Raw genomic sequence first — 15,705 nt, 5'->3', positions numbered from 1 at the left:
GCAGGGATTTAGATTTCTGGAGATTTGGGATATTTTCCAGGACAGGGTTGACTTGTATAAAAAGGATGGGTTGCACCTAAACTGGAGAGGGACCAACATCCAAGTGGGAAGGTTTAAACTAGATTGGCAGGGGATCTTGTGCAGGACAGAGGCACATGACAGGTTAGAAGTTGGTATGGAGGATGGTGTGGGAAAGGTGAATGAACAGCATGAAACAGAACTTTTATACTGTCTGTGTTATCACCATTAATGCATTTAATTTAGTTTAGGGAGACAGCATGGAAACAGGCCTTTTGGCCCACTATGTCCAGATTGACAAATTCTTGATTAGTTAGGGTGTCGGGGTTATGGGGAGAAGGCTGGAGAATGGGATTGGGTGGGAAAGATAGATCAGCCATGATTGAATGATGGAGCAGACTTGATGGGCCAAATGACCTAATTCTGCTCCTAGAACATATGAAAGTGAACTCTGAGCATCTGCTTACATTTTCTATACAAAATAATAATTTCTTGTACTTATTTAAACAGGAAGGGAGAGATCACTGGATACTATCCCTCCATGTACCTCCAGAAATCTGGGACCGCTCTGAACACAGGATTCAACATGAAGAAAGGACACCTCCCTCCCCCGCGAAGGTGAGGTGGTCTTGAAGGGAATGGGGTACAATGTTAGTTATGGGGTACCCAGTGTCTAGACCAAAACATCATATGGTCTGGTCCAAAGATGGAGCATTGTAATGGCTCAGTAACGGTCAAATCAACGCCACCGCATCAGTGAGTTAGCAGAGCCCTGGGCCAGTGAGTAGCCCTTCCAAATGCCACCCTGTTTTCACTCCACCTCTGCTTCATAGCAGGTGGTGTCTCTTGCACCTATTTACTGTCCATGGGGTGAGCTGAAACCCACCCTCATCGTCACTGCCCTCAGTTAATCATCTCAACACACTGGAGAGTTATAGAGTCATACAGCATTGAAACAGCCCCTTTGGCCCAACATGTCCAGGTCAACCAACATGCCCCATCTCTACACTAGTCCCATCTGCCTGTTTTTGGCTCGTATCCTCAAAACCTGTCCTATTCATGTATTTATCCATGTAGAAACATTTAAAATTCTTAAGGGATTGTACAGACTATATGCGGGAAAAATGTACCCAATGTTGCGGGAGTCCAGAACCAGGGGTCACAGTTTAAGAATAAGGAGTAGGCCATTTAGGACTGAGCTGAGGGAAAACATGTTCACCCAGGGAGTTGTGAATCTGTGGAATTCTCTGCCACAGAAGCAGTGGAGGCCAATTCACTGGATGTTTTTAAGAGAGATTTAGATATAGTTCTTGAGGGTAACGGAATCAAGGGTTATGGGGAGAAAGCAGGAATGGGGTACTGATTTTGGATGATCAGGTATGATCATATTGAAGGGCCGAATGGCCTACTCCTGCACCTATTTTTTTTTGTTTCTATGTTTAGCTGTCGAAATGTTTCTTAAATGTTGTGATAGTATCTGCCACAACTACCTCCTCCAGCAGCTCGGTCATATACCTTAGTTTTTTGTAAAAAAATAAGTTACCCCCCAGGTTCTTTACTTTATACCTGCCTTTAATGACCCTTAACAGTCTTAGGAATTTAGCAGGTCTTTAGTGGCTCCAGAGGTCCTTGGCTCCTGTATGTTGTGTAGCGCTTATGGAACTAAAGAGAACAATGAGGGGGAATGTAATCTTATTCATTTTTATCATCAGTGATGATACAAGCTACAAGCTCAAACAAAATAACTGACCATTATATAGCCTCAAAGTGTGGTTATGTGCAAAGATCAATGTGAAGACCAACCCTGACCTTCCCATCCATTATATCTTGAACAATCTGCCCAACATGCGCCTGAAGTCCCTCAAACCCTTCTGGTCTTCTGTTAAATCCCTGGAAGACTTTGACTCCAAGACTGAGTGGCGCAGAAAGATGCCAACACCAACACCAACACGAGAGGTCATCACAGACCCCACAATGAAACCACCGGACGTTTGACCTCCATCGCAAGCAATGGTTAACCCTGAACAGAATCCGCACCCTCCATGCAAGAACAAGCCCATCACCTGCATGTGGGGATGACCGACAGCCCTGCTTGTGACTGCGGACATCCAGACCAGATCATCCCACACATCATGAATGACTGCCCACTGAGGCTTTTCCCTGGGGGCATCAAAGCCATCCACCCAGTAACTGATGCTGTCCTGGCCTGGATGACTCCCCTTGATCTACAACTTTAGGCTGTGCACGACATACGCAAGCAAAAGAAGGGATAGAATTTTATCCCAATATCAAAAATGAATGTCTATGTTGTAGTTTTCGATCCTTCCTTGCATATCTCTGTGTGCTAAATGCCACTGCCAATGGGTGGTGTCTGTATAGAGTTTAGCACATTCTCCCTGTGACCGCAAGGGTTTTCTCTGGGGGCTCCAGTTCCTTCCTACACTCCAAAGTCGTGCAGATTTATAGGTTAATTGGCTTTGGTAAATTGTCCCGTGTGTGCAGGACCGTGTTAGTGTACGGGGATTGCGGTCGGTGTGGACTCGGTGGGCCGAAGGATCTGTGTTTCCACGCTGTCTCTCTAAACTATACTAACGGTAAATGCTGCAAGACATACAACCAGCAGCCGTGCTATCTGCCAGCGTGAGGTGATGGTGGAGATTGAAGGCTGGAGGGGAGCACGGCCTTTTGTAACTCTCAGCATCTTTTCAGGTCAACCATCCGCAATGCGCAGAGCATCCACGTGGTGGAGCGGAAGCAGATCAGCCAGGACAGCTACAGGAGGAACAGCAAGCGGTATCTACAACAGAAGGGCGCGCAAGGTCACACCATCGCCACCAGGAATGCCTGGAAGGGGAAGCAGGATCCAAGAACAACAGCCACAGGTAGGAGCAGCTCCACCAACAGCACAGTGAAAGTCCCATCCCTGATCATTTTAGCCAGCCAGCCTCCAGGCTGTGTGAAAGGTTTGTAAGGAGTGTGAGGAAGAAATTGGGCAGTTCGGACAACCCGTTAGGCCAACTTCTTTCCTCTCTTCCTATGTCTGGGACCAGGCATAATGGTCTGACTTCAATGGAAATGTCTGGGGCACAGGAGGTCATGCTGATACAGTGCAGAAATAGGCCCTTCAGCCCAACTTGCCCAAGCCGACCAACATGTCCCATTTACACTAGTCCCACCTGCCTGCGTTTGGCCCATATCCCACTAAACCTGTCCGATCCATGTACCTACCTAATTGTTTCTTCAACATTGCAATAATTCCTGCCTCACCTACCTCCTCCGACAGCTCGTTCTATACACCCACCACGCTTTGTTTGAAAAAGTTACCCCTCAGATTCCTATTAAATCTTTCCTCCATCATCTTAAACTGATGCCCTCTGGTTCTCGATTCCCCTACTCTGGGCAAGACTTATTCCACTCGTGATTTTATACAAGTAATTGAGGAAGGTACTATCACAATGTTTAAGAATCATTTAGATGGGTACATGGATAGGATAGAGACAGGCAAGTGGGACTAGTGTAGATGGGACATATTGTTCTGTGTAGGCAAGTTGAGCCAAAGGGCCTATTTCCATGCTGTAGGACTATGACTGCCTCATTTCCTGAGCACACCCCCGGAGTCTAGTATGGATGGGGGCTGTTTATGTCCCCATTTGGCTGTTTATGGGGGGCCACTGCAATGAAATTTAAAAGACTATCAGTCCCTCACTGAAACCGAGCACCATTTGAAACTTTCAAAAGCTGTTGGCCCCGTTCTATGGTGATGTCACCATGGGTTACCCTGTTCCTCTCCCTCAATCCCCACCTACAAAAATGAGACCCCCTCTGTTGTGCCATGAACAGGATGTGTATTCCCCAAGCAGGCGGGCGTATTTGAAGAGAGGGACAACAGGAGCCAGATGGGGCTTGAACTGATTAGGACGTGAGCAGAGCGTGGAAGGCCTCCAGTGTGGGCTGGTTGCTCTAGGAGCAACGTCAAGGTGAGAAGAGGAGATTCAGCTGGTCCATGCCTAGGATGGGGGGCATTTGTATTTTTATAGATATTTTAGAGATATAGTGAGGGGGTGGGGGGAGAGAGAAGGAGGAGGGGAAGGGGGAGAGGAGGAGGGGGGGGGGGAGGAGGGGGGGAGAGAGGAGGAGGGGGAAGAGGGGAGGAGGGGGGGGGGGGGGGGGAGGAGGGGAGGGGGGGGAGGGAGGGGAGGAGGAGGGGAGGTAGGATGGGGAGAGAGTGGGGAGGAGGAGGAGAGGGGGAGAGAGAGGAGGGGAGGGGAGAGGAGAGGAGGGGGGAGGAGGAGGGGGGGGGGGGAGGAGGAGGAGGGGGGGGAGAGGAGGAGGGGGGAGAGGAGGAGGGGGGGGAGAGCCATTGTGACGTCACCAGCTCGTTGCTTCAGCTCATTAACTTCAAAAAGATCTGAGATTGGTGAACAATTTGAAGAAAATAACTCAAGAAATAATGAACCAAATGTTCAGATGATGTGATTTTCGAGATCATGAGGTAAATCTCTACCGGAATATGTAAACATTTCACCGTTAGAGCATCCGGTTTCCGAGGAGATGTGAATCACACACAAGCAAACAAATAAATAAGTAAATATCCAAGATCAGAGTTTTATAAGTATACTAGACCAAGTGCAGACCCGTTGGGTTTGTTCCCCCAACGTGTGGATGTGGGGGGGGGGGGGGGGGGGGCTGGGGATGGGGCGGCATGCGGTGTCACACACACACTAACTACCCCCCCCCCCGCACACACGCTAACTGCCCCCCTTGAGATATTAATATTATTAATTTGCTCCTTTTATCCCATTACCCTATCCACTGACGCATAGCCCCCACTCACAGGCACGTCTAGAGAGGGAGGGGGGGGGGGAGGGCGTTCGAGTGAGGGCAGAGAGAGAATGGGGAGAGACAGAGAGAAAGGGGCAGAGACAGAAGGGCAAGAGACCGAGGGAGAGGGGGGTGGAGGGGCGGAGGAGAGGGAGGGGGGGGGGAGGGGGGGAGGGTGGGGGAGGAGGGGGTGAGAGCGATGGGGGAGGAGAGAGGGGAGGAGGAGAGAGAGAGGGGGAAGGGAGGGAGAAGGGGGAGAGAGGGGGGGAAGGAAGGGGGGGAGGGTGGGGGGGAAGGGAGGGGAGGGGAGGGGGGTGGGGAGGGGCTGGGGTGGAGGGAAGGTGGGTGGGGGTTTAGGGGAGGGAGGGTGGGGGGAGGGCAGGGGGGGGTGGGGGAGAGGAAGGGGGAGAGAAAGAGGGGAGGGGCGAGAGAGAGAGAGAGAGAGGGGGAGAGAGAGAGAGAGATGGGGTAGAGACAGAGAAAGCGAAATGCAACCATGCGTCACGCGTTCAGAATGTTCTGGAAATGAAGCGTCCCCCCCGTATCCCCCCACACCCAGTCAATGGCAAGAAGGAGGTCGTTGTGTACCTTCAACAAGGCAGACTCTGTGCTGTGGTGGGCTCTGAAACCTGATTGGAAACTTTCCAGGATGGTATTTTGCTGTAGATAAGGCATTAGCTGGCCTAGAATGACCTTTTAAAGGACTTTTGAGAGGAAAGGCAGTTTGGAAATAGGTCTGTAGTTACTAGGCAAGGTGGGGTCTAGGCTAGGTTTTTTCAGGAGGGGCTGGACCATTGCGTGCTTGAAACAGGTTGGAACAGCGCCAGTGGCCAGAGAACTGTTGATGATAGAGAGGATACTGGGGCCGACTATTGCAAAGCCATCCTTCAGAAGGGCAGTGGGAACAATGTGGGGCAGGTTGCAGGTTTCATAGTGGAGACAAGCTTTACAAGGGCGGGTAGAGTAACCGGTTGGAAACAGTCTAATTTAGAAGAACAGACCAAAGAGACAACTAGGTCATTGGTGGGAGGGAAAATATTTGTTCCAATGTTCTCAACTTTACTGTTGAAGAAAGTAGAGAATTCTTCGCACTTAGCAGGGGACCCAGCTAAGCTAGTACTGGGGGCGGGACATATGACAGAGGTAATAGTACTAAATAGGACCTTGGAATTTTGAGCGTTTTTGGAAATAAGGTCAGAAAGGTATTGTGTTCTCACAGACTTTACTGCTTCCTGGTATTTGAGAAGATGTTTCTCAGAAATCCAAAGGAAATTTGAAGCTTATCAGATTTATACTTCCGTTCTAATTTTCTGCACTCTCTTCTTAGGCCACTGGTGGTGTCATTGAACCAAGGCCAACCTTTAGGCTTAGGCTTTTTTCATTTTAAGATGAGCAACCGAATCCTGGATGGAAGAGCAAATGGAATTGAATAAAATCATGAGATCGTCAGTGCTGAGTTGGGGGGGGAGAAGCCTTGCAGATGTTGGGAGCAGTGAAAAGTGCCTCAGAGAACTTACTGGCAATCAATTAGTTTATGTAGGGGAGTAGCAAACAGGAAGATGATATTTCGAGGGAGACAAAGGCAGAGATGCATCAAATATAATTGCACTATGATCTGACAGACAAGCATGGACAAAATGGTCTGAAGGGCCTTTTTCCATTCTCTATGACTATATATTATATATATATATAACAGGTTTATATAGGGTGCACTCAGGGCATCCGAGTACATTCATGTGTTTTGATGGGTGCGTTCTCCATAGGATATTAGGCATGAATATTATATGTACCCTGTGGCCTTATAAGCATGTTTGTGTATACCTAGGAAGATTTGCCTGGAACCTTTGCGTACGTGACGGGGAGAGTTGACATGGTATAATATATAAATAATCAATAAGCTTAAATTAAGAGCCCAAGTGCCGTGTGAAAGTGTGAAAAACAAAGTCTGAGAAACCACTTCCTCTCTGCTGATGACTGTGCACAGTGCAAGCTCAGAGCATGACTTGCAGGGAAGCTTGGAAACATTTGTCAATCCCTGTGGCATCTTTGGCCTCACAATAAGCACAAAGCAAATTAAATTCTACTCCAGCCCGCAGCCTAAACAAGCGAATGGTCAGTGGCATTCTGAAGCTGACCTGTAACATCCTCAAAGAATTCAGGCAAATCTTCATGGACCTACACTTTGGGAAACTGGAGAAGAAATTGCAGGTGCCCTGGCTGAGATATATGAATCAAAATTAGACATGGGTGAGGTGCAAGAACAATGGAGGGTGACTAATGCTGTGCCTTTATTCAAAAAAGGGCTGAAACAAAAACCTGTGAACTATAGACCAGTGAATCTAACATCTGTGGTAGGAAAGTTACTGGTGGCGATTCTGAGGGATAAGATATACATGCATTTGGATAGGCCGGGGCTGATTATAGATAGTCAGCATGGTTTTGTACGTGGGAGACTGTGCCTCATGAATCTGATTGAGCTTTTTGTAGATGTAAGCAAAGAAGAATGATGAGAGCAAAGCTGTGGATGCTGTCTATATGGATTTCAACAAGGCATTTAGTATAGGAGGCTACTCTGGAAGATGGAATTGTATGGATCCAGGGAGAGGTAGCCGATTGAATTGAAAATTGGCTTCATGGAATGAAGAGATGGTGGAAGGTTATTTTTCTAACTGGAGGCCTATGACTAGTGGTGAGCCTCTGGAATCTGAGTGTACAAGGCATAATTAGTAAGTTTGCCGATTACACTGTCGTAGGTGGTATTGTAGATAGTGAAGATGGTTATCAAAATATTTGGCAGGGTCTTGATCAGGTGGGCTGAGTAATGCAAATAAATGAGAGGTGTTGTGTTTTGGGAAGTTAAATCAGGGCAGGATCTTCACAGCTCTGTGGAGTGTTGTAGGGCACAAGGATCTAGGAGTCCAGGTACATGGTTCCTTGAAAGTGGCATCACAGGTAGTTTGGGTCGTCAATCTACATCAGTCAGGGTATTGAGTATAGAAGTTGGGATATATTATGTTACAATTGTACAATATGTTGCTCAGATCACATTTGGAGTAGTGTATTCAGTTTTGACCACTCTGCTATAGAAAATATATCATTAAACTGAAAAGAGTGCAGAGAAGATTTTCAAGGATGTTACCAGGAATGAGCCTGAGTTATAGGGGGCGGTTGGGCAGGCTAGGACTTTATTCAGACCACAGGAGGTTGAGGGTGATCTTGCAGAGGTGTATAAGATCACGAGGGGAATAGATAGGGTAGATGCACAGAGTCTTTTACCCAGAGTAGGGGAATCAAGATCTAGTGGACATTTAAGGTTTAAGGTGAGAGGGGAAAGATTTAATTGGAACTGAAGGGACAACTTTTTCACACACACAATTGATTACTATTTACATTAATCACCTGGTGTAGAGAATGTACCAAAGTTTCCAAGTTGGCCATCGATACGGTAATAAGTTGTGATGAGAATATTGTGTTTCTGCAGCAGGTTCTAGGTGGATATAGATGCGCCTTAGAATGCATTTTATCAGGATGGGAACAGCTCCATCGAACACTGCATAAAATTGCAGCCTAGACTACCACACAAACCAATCTCCCTTCCGATGACTCCATTGACACTTCACACTGCCTCGCAAGGCCACCAGCATGATCAATAATGAGTCTCAGTCTCACCCTGGTCACTCCCACTTGTGAAAACACACGTCCAGATTCAGGAAGTTTCTTCCCAGCTGCTATCAGGCAACAGAGCCATCCTATCACCAACTAGAGAATGGTTCTGAGCTACTATCTACCTCACTGGAAACCCTCAGACTTCACTGGTTTGATCTTGCACTAAACATTCTACCCTTTATCATGTATCTGTACACTGCGGATGGCTTGATTGTAATCGGGTATCATGTGTAGTTTGGTAAGAGGAGTCAAAAGGCAAATTATCATCTAAGTGGAGAACGCTTGCAAATGAGTGAAGGCCAATGTTGGACTTGGCCTTGAAATGTTAACAGACAGGTCAAATAAGGTAGTTGAGAACAAAAACATCAATTTGGCTTTCATTGTAGAGAAGTTGATTGATTGATAAAACTTTATTCACCCCCGGATAGAAATTGTTCTGCCGACAGTCACATCACACAAGGTACACAAAAACAGGCGACTGTCTGTCTGCTGTGTGCACAGCGCCTTCACTGGAACAAATGAACAAACAAACACAGACTTCTCCCCTGGGCAGAGGATTCTAAACTAGAGTGCCCCCTAATCATGTATTGCTTTCCACTGACTAGTTAACGCATCATAAAATCTTTTCACTGTACATAGAAACATAGAAAATAGGTGCAGGAGGAGGCCATTTGGCCCTTTGAGCCAGCACCGCCATTCATTGTGATCATGGCTGATCATCCCCAATCAATAACCCGTGCCTGCCTTCTCCCCATATCCCTTGATTCCACTAGCCCGTAGAGCTCTATCTAACTAACTCTCTCTTAAATCCATCCAGTGATTTGGCCTCCACTGCCCTCTGTGGCAGGGAATTCCACAAATTCACAACTCTCTGGGTGAAAACATTTTTTTCTCACCTCAGTCTTAAATGGCCTCCCCTTTATTCTAAGACTGTGGCCCCTGGTTCTGGACTCGCAGAAGTGACAATAAACTCAAACTCGAGCTCAAGGCACATGTGTGTGTGTGTGCGGGAGTGCACACATCTGTACAAATAGATGGTGAGTGTACATGAATATGTTTGAGATGTGTATATGTCTACATATACATGGTGTGCATATGCTGGCCATGTCACCCCTGCTCAAGCCTTGCGGTCGTTGCGTCTTCTTGTGCCTGCCCTGTGTATGAAAATGTATTCATTTTCTTTAATTAGGTGGCACCGTCCAAGAGGAGGAAAGACGAAAGAAAGTTCCGGAAATCCCCCCGCGACCTACGCTCAGTGAGATCTTGGCGAATTGCACCGAGCAAACCAAGAGTAAAATAAAGTGAGGGTGAGTCCGGAGGGAGACCCTCAGCTTCAGGTGTGTCCATGTAGACAGGATACCGGCTATGCTACATGCGTGTAGATAGGATGCCATTTGTGCTACATGCGTGTAGATAGGATGCCAGTTGTGCTACATGCGTGTAGACAAGATGCCAGCTGTGCTACATGTGTGTAGATAGGATGCCAGTTGTGCTACATGCGTGTTGACAGGATGCCAGTTGTGCTACATGTGTGTAGACAAGATGCCAGCTGTGCTACATGTGTGTAGACAAGATGCCAGCTGTGGGTCACGCATGTTGATAAGGTGCACGCGGCAGTTCACGTGTGTTGACAGGTTCCACCCTTTTTGTTGACTTTGTTGAACAAATGGTTAGTGCGGGTGTCAGAGGTTATGGGGAAAAGGCAGGAGAATGGGGTTAGGAGGAATATAATCAGCCATGATCGCATGGCGTCGTAGACTTGAAGGGCCGAATGGCACAATTCTACTCCTATTACTTATGATCTTATGAAATGTACACTGGCACCATCCCCCAACTCTTTCTCCGCTACATTGATGACTGCAACGGAGCTGCCACCTGCACCCGTGCAGAACTCATTGATTTAATCAACTTTATCACTAACTTCCGCCCTCCCCTCAAATTCATATCCCTGACACCTCTCCCCTTTTTTAATCTTTGTCTCCAACATAGAGGACAAACTATCAACTGCGACTACTCAAAACCCCTGACTCCTATAGTTATGTGGACGACACCTCCTCCCACCCACTCTTGCAAAGACACCATCCCCTACTCTCAATTTCTCCATATCTGCTGCATCTGCTCCCAACGAGAGGCTTTCCATTCTAATACATTGTTCTTTAATAAACACCCCACCCTTCCCCCTGAGCGTTCACCCCTCCCGTCGTCCCTGTGCCCCACCTGCACACCCACACATTTCTCCCTCACCCCCCATCCCCTACCACCTGTATTCCTGCACAAGACCTGGGATGTGTTAGTAGCTGGTCCAGATGAGGACGGGGTTAATTGGCAGATAGTCAAATGGCGGGCGAGAAGGGTGGGGATAGTAATAATGTTGGATGCGATAAGTAGAGAAGATTAAGAGGAACAAATGGTGGCACCTGATGAGAAAGGAATGTGGGGAATGAAATGGAGGGATAGGGGCAGAGGGAATGGGGGTGGAGGGAGGAAAAACGGGGGGAGGGGGACCAGAGTGGAGAAGGGTGGGTGATCAGTAGATGGAGGAGAGGGCAGGAACTGGGTGACAGGGGGACTGGAAGTGGGACAAAAGATACCAATGGATCGGAGGGGGGTTCAGTAGATGTGAAGTGGGAGGGGGTAGTGTTCAGTTTTGAATTACTACTGACGAAGCCAAACTCCTTCATTTGCAGTTTGAAGACGGATCCTGTGTGGTGAGGATGACGGAGCGAGTCCACTGCCTTGTTGACGGAGTGTTGCTTCATTCTCAGCAGTGGAGAAGTAACATTTGGCGAGCTTGCTTCATGATTTGATCCACGGGATCAGTGGATGAAGATGTTTCTCTGTTGTTAAAATAATAAAAGGCAACCTTAATTTCTTCGCCTTATCCGTGTTCTATCTGTATTTCCCGAGACCAATGTCTCTAAAATGTCAAAGTAAAAGAACAGTCCCGAATGTTATGGTTTATTTGTAAATTAGGAAACAATCCATTCTTAGCGCTCTTGCCTTACAATGCAGACCATGTGACAAGTTACAGCTGTTGCAATTTTGGTGACCAAAGCAACCGTTGTTTAACAGTAACCAACCTTGCAAAGAAGAACAGCAAAGATTTCACTGAAAGTTTATCGAGTTGTACCTGCATGAAGTCAGTGCTAAAATCCAGCATGATCCAGCATAATGATTTGAATGAGGGTGTATAAGGCATGGTTGTAGGTTTGCACATGACATTAAAATAAGTGGTATTGTAGACAGTGACGGTAATCAAGAATTACAGGGAGATCTTCATCATCTGGGCAGCTGGGTCAAGGAATGGCAAATACAGTTAAATTTAGGTGAAGTGTGAGGTGCACTTTGGGAAGTCAAACTAGGCATGACCTTCACAGTGAATAGTGAGATCTTGGGGAGTACAAGGAGGGACAAGGAGTACAGGTATATAGAACCTTGATAGAGGCCTCAGGTAGATAGCATGGTGAAGATGGATCTTGGCATGCTGGCCGTCAGGGAATTGAGTTTAGAAATTGGGACTTTACATTATAGTCGTACAGGAGCGTTGTGAGGTCACATTTGGAGGATAGTGTTCAGTTTATAGGAAAGATGGTATTATGCTGGAAAGAATGCAAATAAGATTTATGAGGATGTTGCTAGGACTTGAGGGCCTGAGCTATAGGGAGAGGTTAGGGAGCTAGGACAGAATCCCTTGAAGCATAGTTGGATGGGGGGTGATCTTATATAGGCGAGGGACTCAAATAGCGAAAGCTAGTAGACAGAATGGGAGGCAGGAAGCAGAAAAGGGAAGCACTCGGACACAAGAGGAGAAAGAAAAAAAAGGAAATAAACAGAGAATAAGAGACGGGGGGTTTCTTAAATGTGCATATTTTAATGCTAGGAGCATTGTAAGAAAAGTGGATGAGCTTAGAGTCTGGATAGACACCTGGAAGTATGATGTTGTGGCGATCAGTGAAACGTGGTTGCAGGAGGGCTGTGATTGGAAACTAAATATTCCAGGATTTTGTTGCTTCAGGTGTGATAGAATTGGAGGGGCAAGAGGTGGAGGTGTTGCATTGCTAGTCAGGGAAGATATTACAGCAGTGCTTTGGCAGGATAGATTGGAGGGCTCATCTAGGGAGGCTATTTGGGTGGAATTGAGAAGTGGGAAAGGTGTAGCAACACTTATAGGGGTGTATTATAGACCGCCAAACGGGGAACGAGAATTGGAAGAGCAAATATGTAAGGAGATAGCAGATATTAGTAGTAAGCACAAGGTAGTGATTGTGGGAGATTTCAACTTTCCACACATAGACTGGGAAACACATTCTGTAAATGGGCTGGATGGGTTGGAGTTTGTAAAATGTGTGCAGGATAGTTTTTTGCAGCAATACATAGAGGTACCTACTAGAGGAGGGGCAGTGCTGGACCTCCTGTTAGGAAATGAGATGGGACAGGTGGCGGAGGTATGCGTTGGGGAGCACTTCGGGTCCAGTGATCACAATACCATTAGTTTCAAGATAATTATGGAGAGGGTCAGAACTGGACCTAGGGTTGAGATTTTTGATTGGAGAAAGGCTAACTTTGATGCGATGCGAGATGATTTAAAAGGAGTGAACTGGGACATTTTGTTTTATGGGAAAGATGTAGAAGAGAAATGGAGGACATTTAAAGGGGAAATTTTAAGAGTACAGAATCTTTATGTTCCTGTTCGGTTGAAAGGAAACAGTAAAAATTGGAAAGAGCCCTGGTTTTCAAGGGAAATTGGACATCTTGTTCGGAAAAAGAGGGAGATCTACAATAATTATAGGCAGCATGAAGTAAATGAGGTGCTTGAGGAGTATAAGGAATGTAAAAAGAATCTTAAGAAAGAAATTAGAAAAGCTAAAAGAAGATATGAGGTTGCTTTGGCAAGTAAGGTGAAAGTAAATCCAAAGGGTTTCTACAGCTATATTAATAGCAAAAGGATAACGAGGGATAAAATTGGTCCATTGGAGAGACAGAGTGGACAGTTATCTGCAGAGCCAAAAGAGATGGGGGAGATATTGAACAATTTATTTTCTTCGGTATTCACCAAGGAGAAGGATATTGAATTATGTGAGGTAAGGGAAACTAGTAGAGTAGCTATGGATACTATGAGGTTCAAAGTAAAAGAAGTACTGACGCTTTTGAAAAATATAAAAGTGGATAAGTCTCCAGGTCCTGACAGGATATTCCCTAGGACATTGAGGGAAGTTAGTGTAGAAATAGCCGGGGCTATGACAGAAATATTTCAAATGTCATTAGAAACGGGAATAGTCCCCGAGGATTGGCGTACTGCGCATGTTGTTCCATTGTTTAAAAAGGGTTCTAAGAGTAAACCTAGCAATTATAGACCTGTTAGTTTGACTTCAGTGGTGGGCAAATTAATGGAAAAGATACTTAGAGATAATATATATAAGCATCTAGATAAACAGGGTCTGATTAGGAACAGTCAACATGGATTTGTGCCTGGAAGGTCATGTTTGACTAATCTTCTTGAATTTTTTGAAGAGGTTACTAGGGAAATTGACGAGGGTAAAGCAGTGGATGTTGTCTATATGGACTTTAGTAAGGCCTTTGACAAGGTTCCTCATGGAAGGTTGGTTAAGAAGGTTCAACTGTTGGGTATAAATGCAGGAATAGCAAGATGGATTCAACAGTGGCTGAATGGGAGAAGCCAGAGGGTAATGGTGGATGGCTGTTTATCGGGTTGGAGGCAGGTGACTAGCGGGGTGCCTCAGGGATCTGTGTTGGGTCCTTTGTTGTTTGTCATGTACATCAATGATCTGGATGAAGGTGTGGTAAATTGGATTAGTAAGTATGCAGATGATACCAAGATAGGGGGTGTTGTGGATAATGAAGAGGATTTCCAAAGTCTACAGAGTGATTTAGGCCATTTGGAAAAAATGGGCTGAAAGATGGCAGATGGAGTTTAATGCTGATAAATGTGAGGTGCTACACCTTGGCAGGACAAATCAAAATAGGACGTACATGGTAAATGGTAGGGAATTGAAGAATACAGTTGAACAGAGGGATCTGGGTGTAACCGTGCATAGTTCCTTGAAGGTGGAATCTCATATAGATAGGGTGGTAAAGAAAGCTTTTGGTATGCTAGCCTTTATAAATCAGAGCATTGAGTATAGAAGCTGGGATGTAATGTTAAAATTGTACAAGGCATTGGTGAGACCAAATCTGGAGTATGGTGTACAATTTTGGTCGCCCAATTATAGGAAGGATGTCAACAAAATAGAGAGAGTACAGAGGAGATTTACTAGAATGTTGCCTGGGTTTCAACAACTAAGTTACAGAGATAGGTTTGAATAAGTTAGGTCTTTATTCTCTGGAGCGCAGAAGGTTAAGGGGGGACCTGATAGAGGTCTTTAAAATGATGAGAGGGATAGACAGAGTTGATGTGGACAAGCTTTTCCCTTTGAGAATAGGGAAGATTCAAACAAGAGGACATGACTTCAGAATTAAGGGACAGAAGTTTAAGGGTAATATGAGGGGGAACTTCTTTACTCAGAGAGTGGTAGCGGTGTGGAATGAGCTTCCAGTGGAAGTGGTGGAGGCAGGTTCATTGGTATCATTTAAAAATAAATTGGATAGGCATATGGATGAGAAGGGAATGGAGGGTTATGGTATGAGTGCAGGCAGGTGGACTAAGGGGGAAAAAAAAATTGTTCGGCACGGACTTGTAGGGCCGAGATGGCCTGTTTCCGTGCTGTAATTGTTATATGGTTATATGGTTATATGTTATATAAGATGATGAGGGGAATAGATAGGGTAGATGCACAGAGTCTTTTACATAGATTAGCATAGATTCTGGATGGAAACGAGCCCTTCAGCCCACAGAGTCCATCAGGTACCTGTACATTAGTTTTATGCCCTTCAAACTAGGAGCAATTTACAGAAGCTAATTATGATACAAACTTGCATCTCTTTGGAATATGCGAGAACGCTCCTAGTTTGTATGTTTTCCCTGTATCCATGTGGATTTTCTATGGGTGCTCCGGTTTCCTCGAACAGTCCCTAGTGTGTAGTACGGTGCTAGTGTACAGGTTGATCACCGGTCACCATGGGCTGAAGGGCCCGTTTCCACGCTGTATCTCTAAAGAAAAGTAACCAAAATAAAGTGACGCTCTATTGATGGTGAAATTGATAATCGATCTCGTGTGGGTGTTCAGTCAAACTACAGGAGTT

At 45.9% G+C, this 15,705-nt stretch overlaps 1 protein-coding gene across 3 annotated transcripts in view; it reads left to right on the top strand.

Moving 5' to 3' along the window:
- Positions 1–13,813, top strand: part of ncf1 (neutrophil cytosolic factor 1) — a 64,795-nt gene extending 50,982 nt beyond the window's left edge. The window contains exons 9-12 of one of the 3 annotated variants that reach the window (XM_055657449.1): positions 529–636; positions 2,728–2,900; positions 9,695–9,806; positions 11,193–13,813. In XM_055657449.1, coding sequence (XP_055513424.1) covers positions 529–636; positions 2,728–2,900; positions 9,695–9,806; positions 11,193–11,217 — 418 coding nt within the window. In that variant the 3' untranslated portion in view covers positions 11,218–13,813. Of the gene's footprint in view, positions 1–528; positions 637–2,727; positions 2,901–9,694; positions 9,843–11,192 lie in introns of all 3 variants that reach the window. The other 2 variants (XM_055657451.1, XM_055657450.1) reach the window with 2 other exon arrangements.
- The last annotated feature ends 1,892 nt before the right edge of the window (positions 13,814–15,705 follow it).

The sequence above is a fragment of the Leucoraja erinacea genome, chromosome 28 (assembly GCF_028641065.1).
Source record: "Leucoraja erinacea ecotype New England chromosome 28, Leri_hhj_1, whole genome shotgun sequence".
Taxonomy (NCBI): domain Eukaryota; kingdom Metazoa; phylum Chordata; class Chondrichthyes; order Rajiformes; family Rajidae; genus Leucoraja; species Leucoraja erinaceus.
Note: the sequence above shows the minus strand (reverse complement) of the source record. Positions and strands in the feature narration are given on the sequence as shown.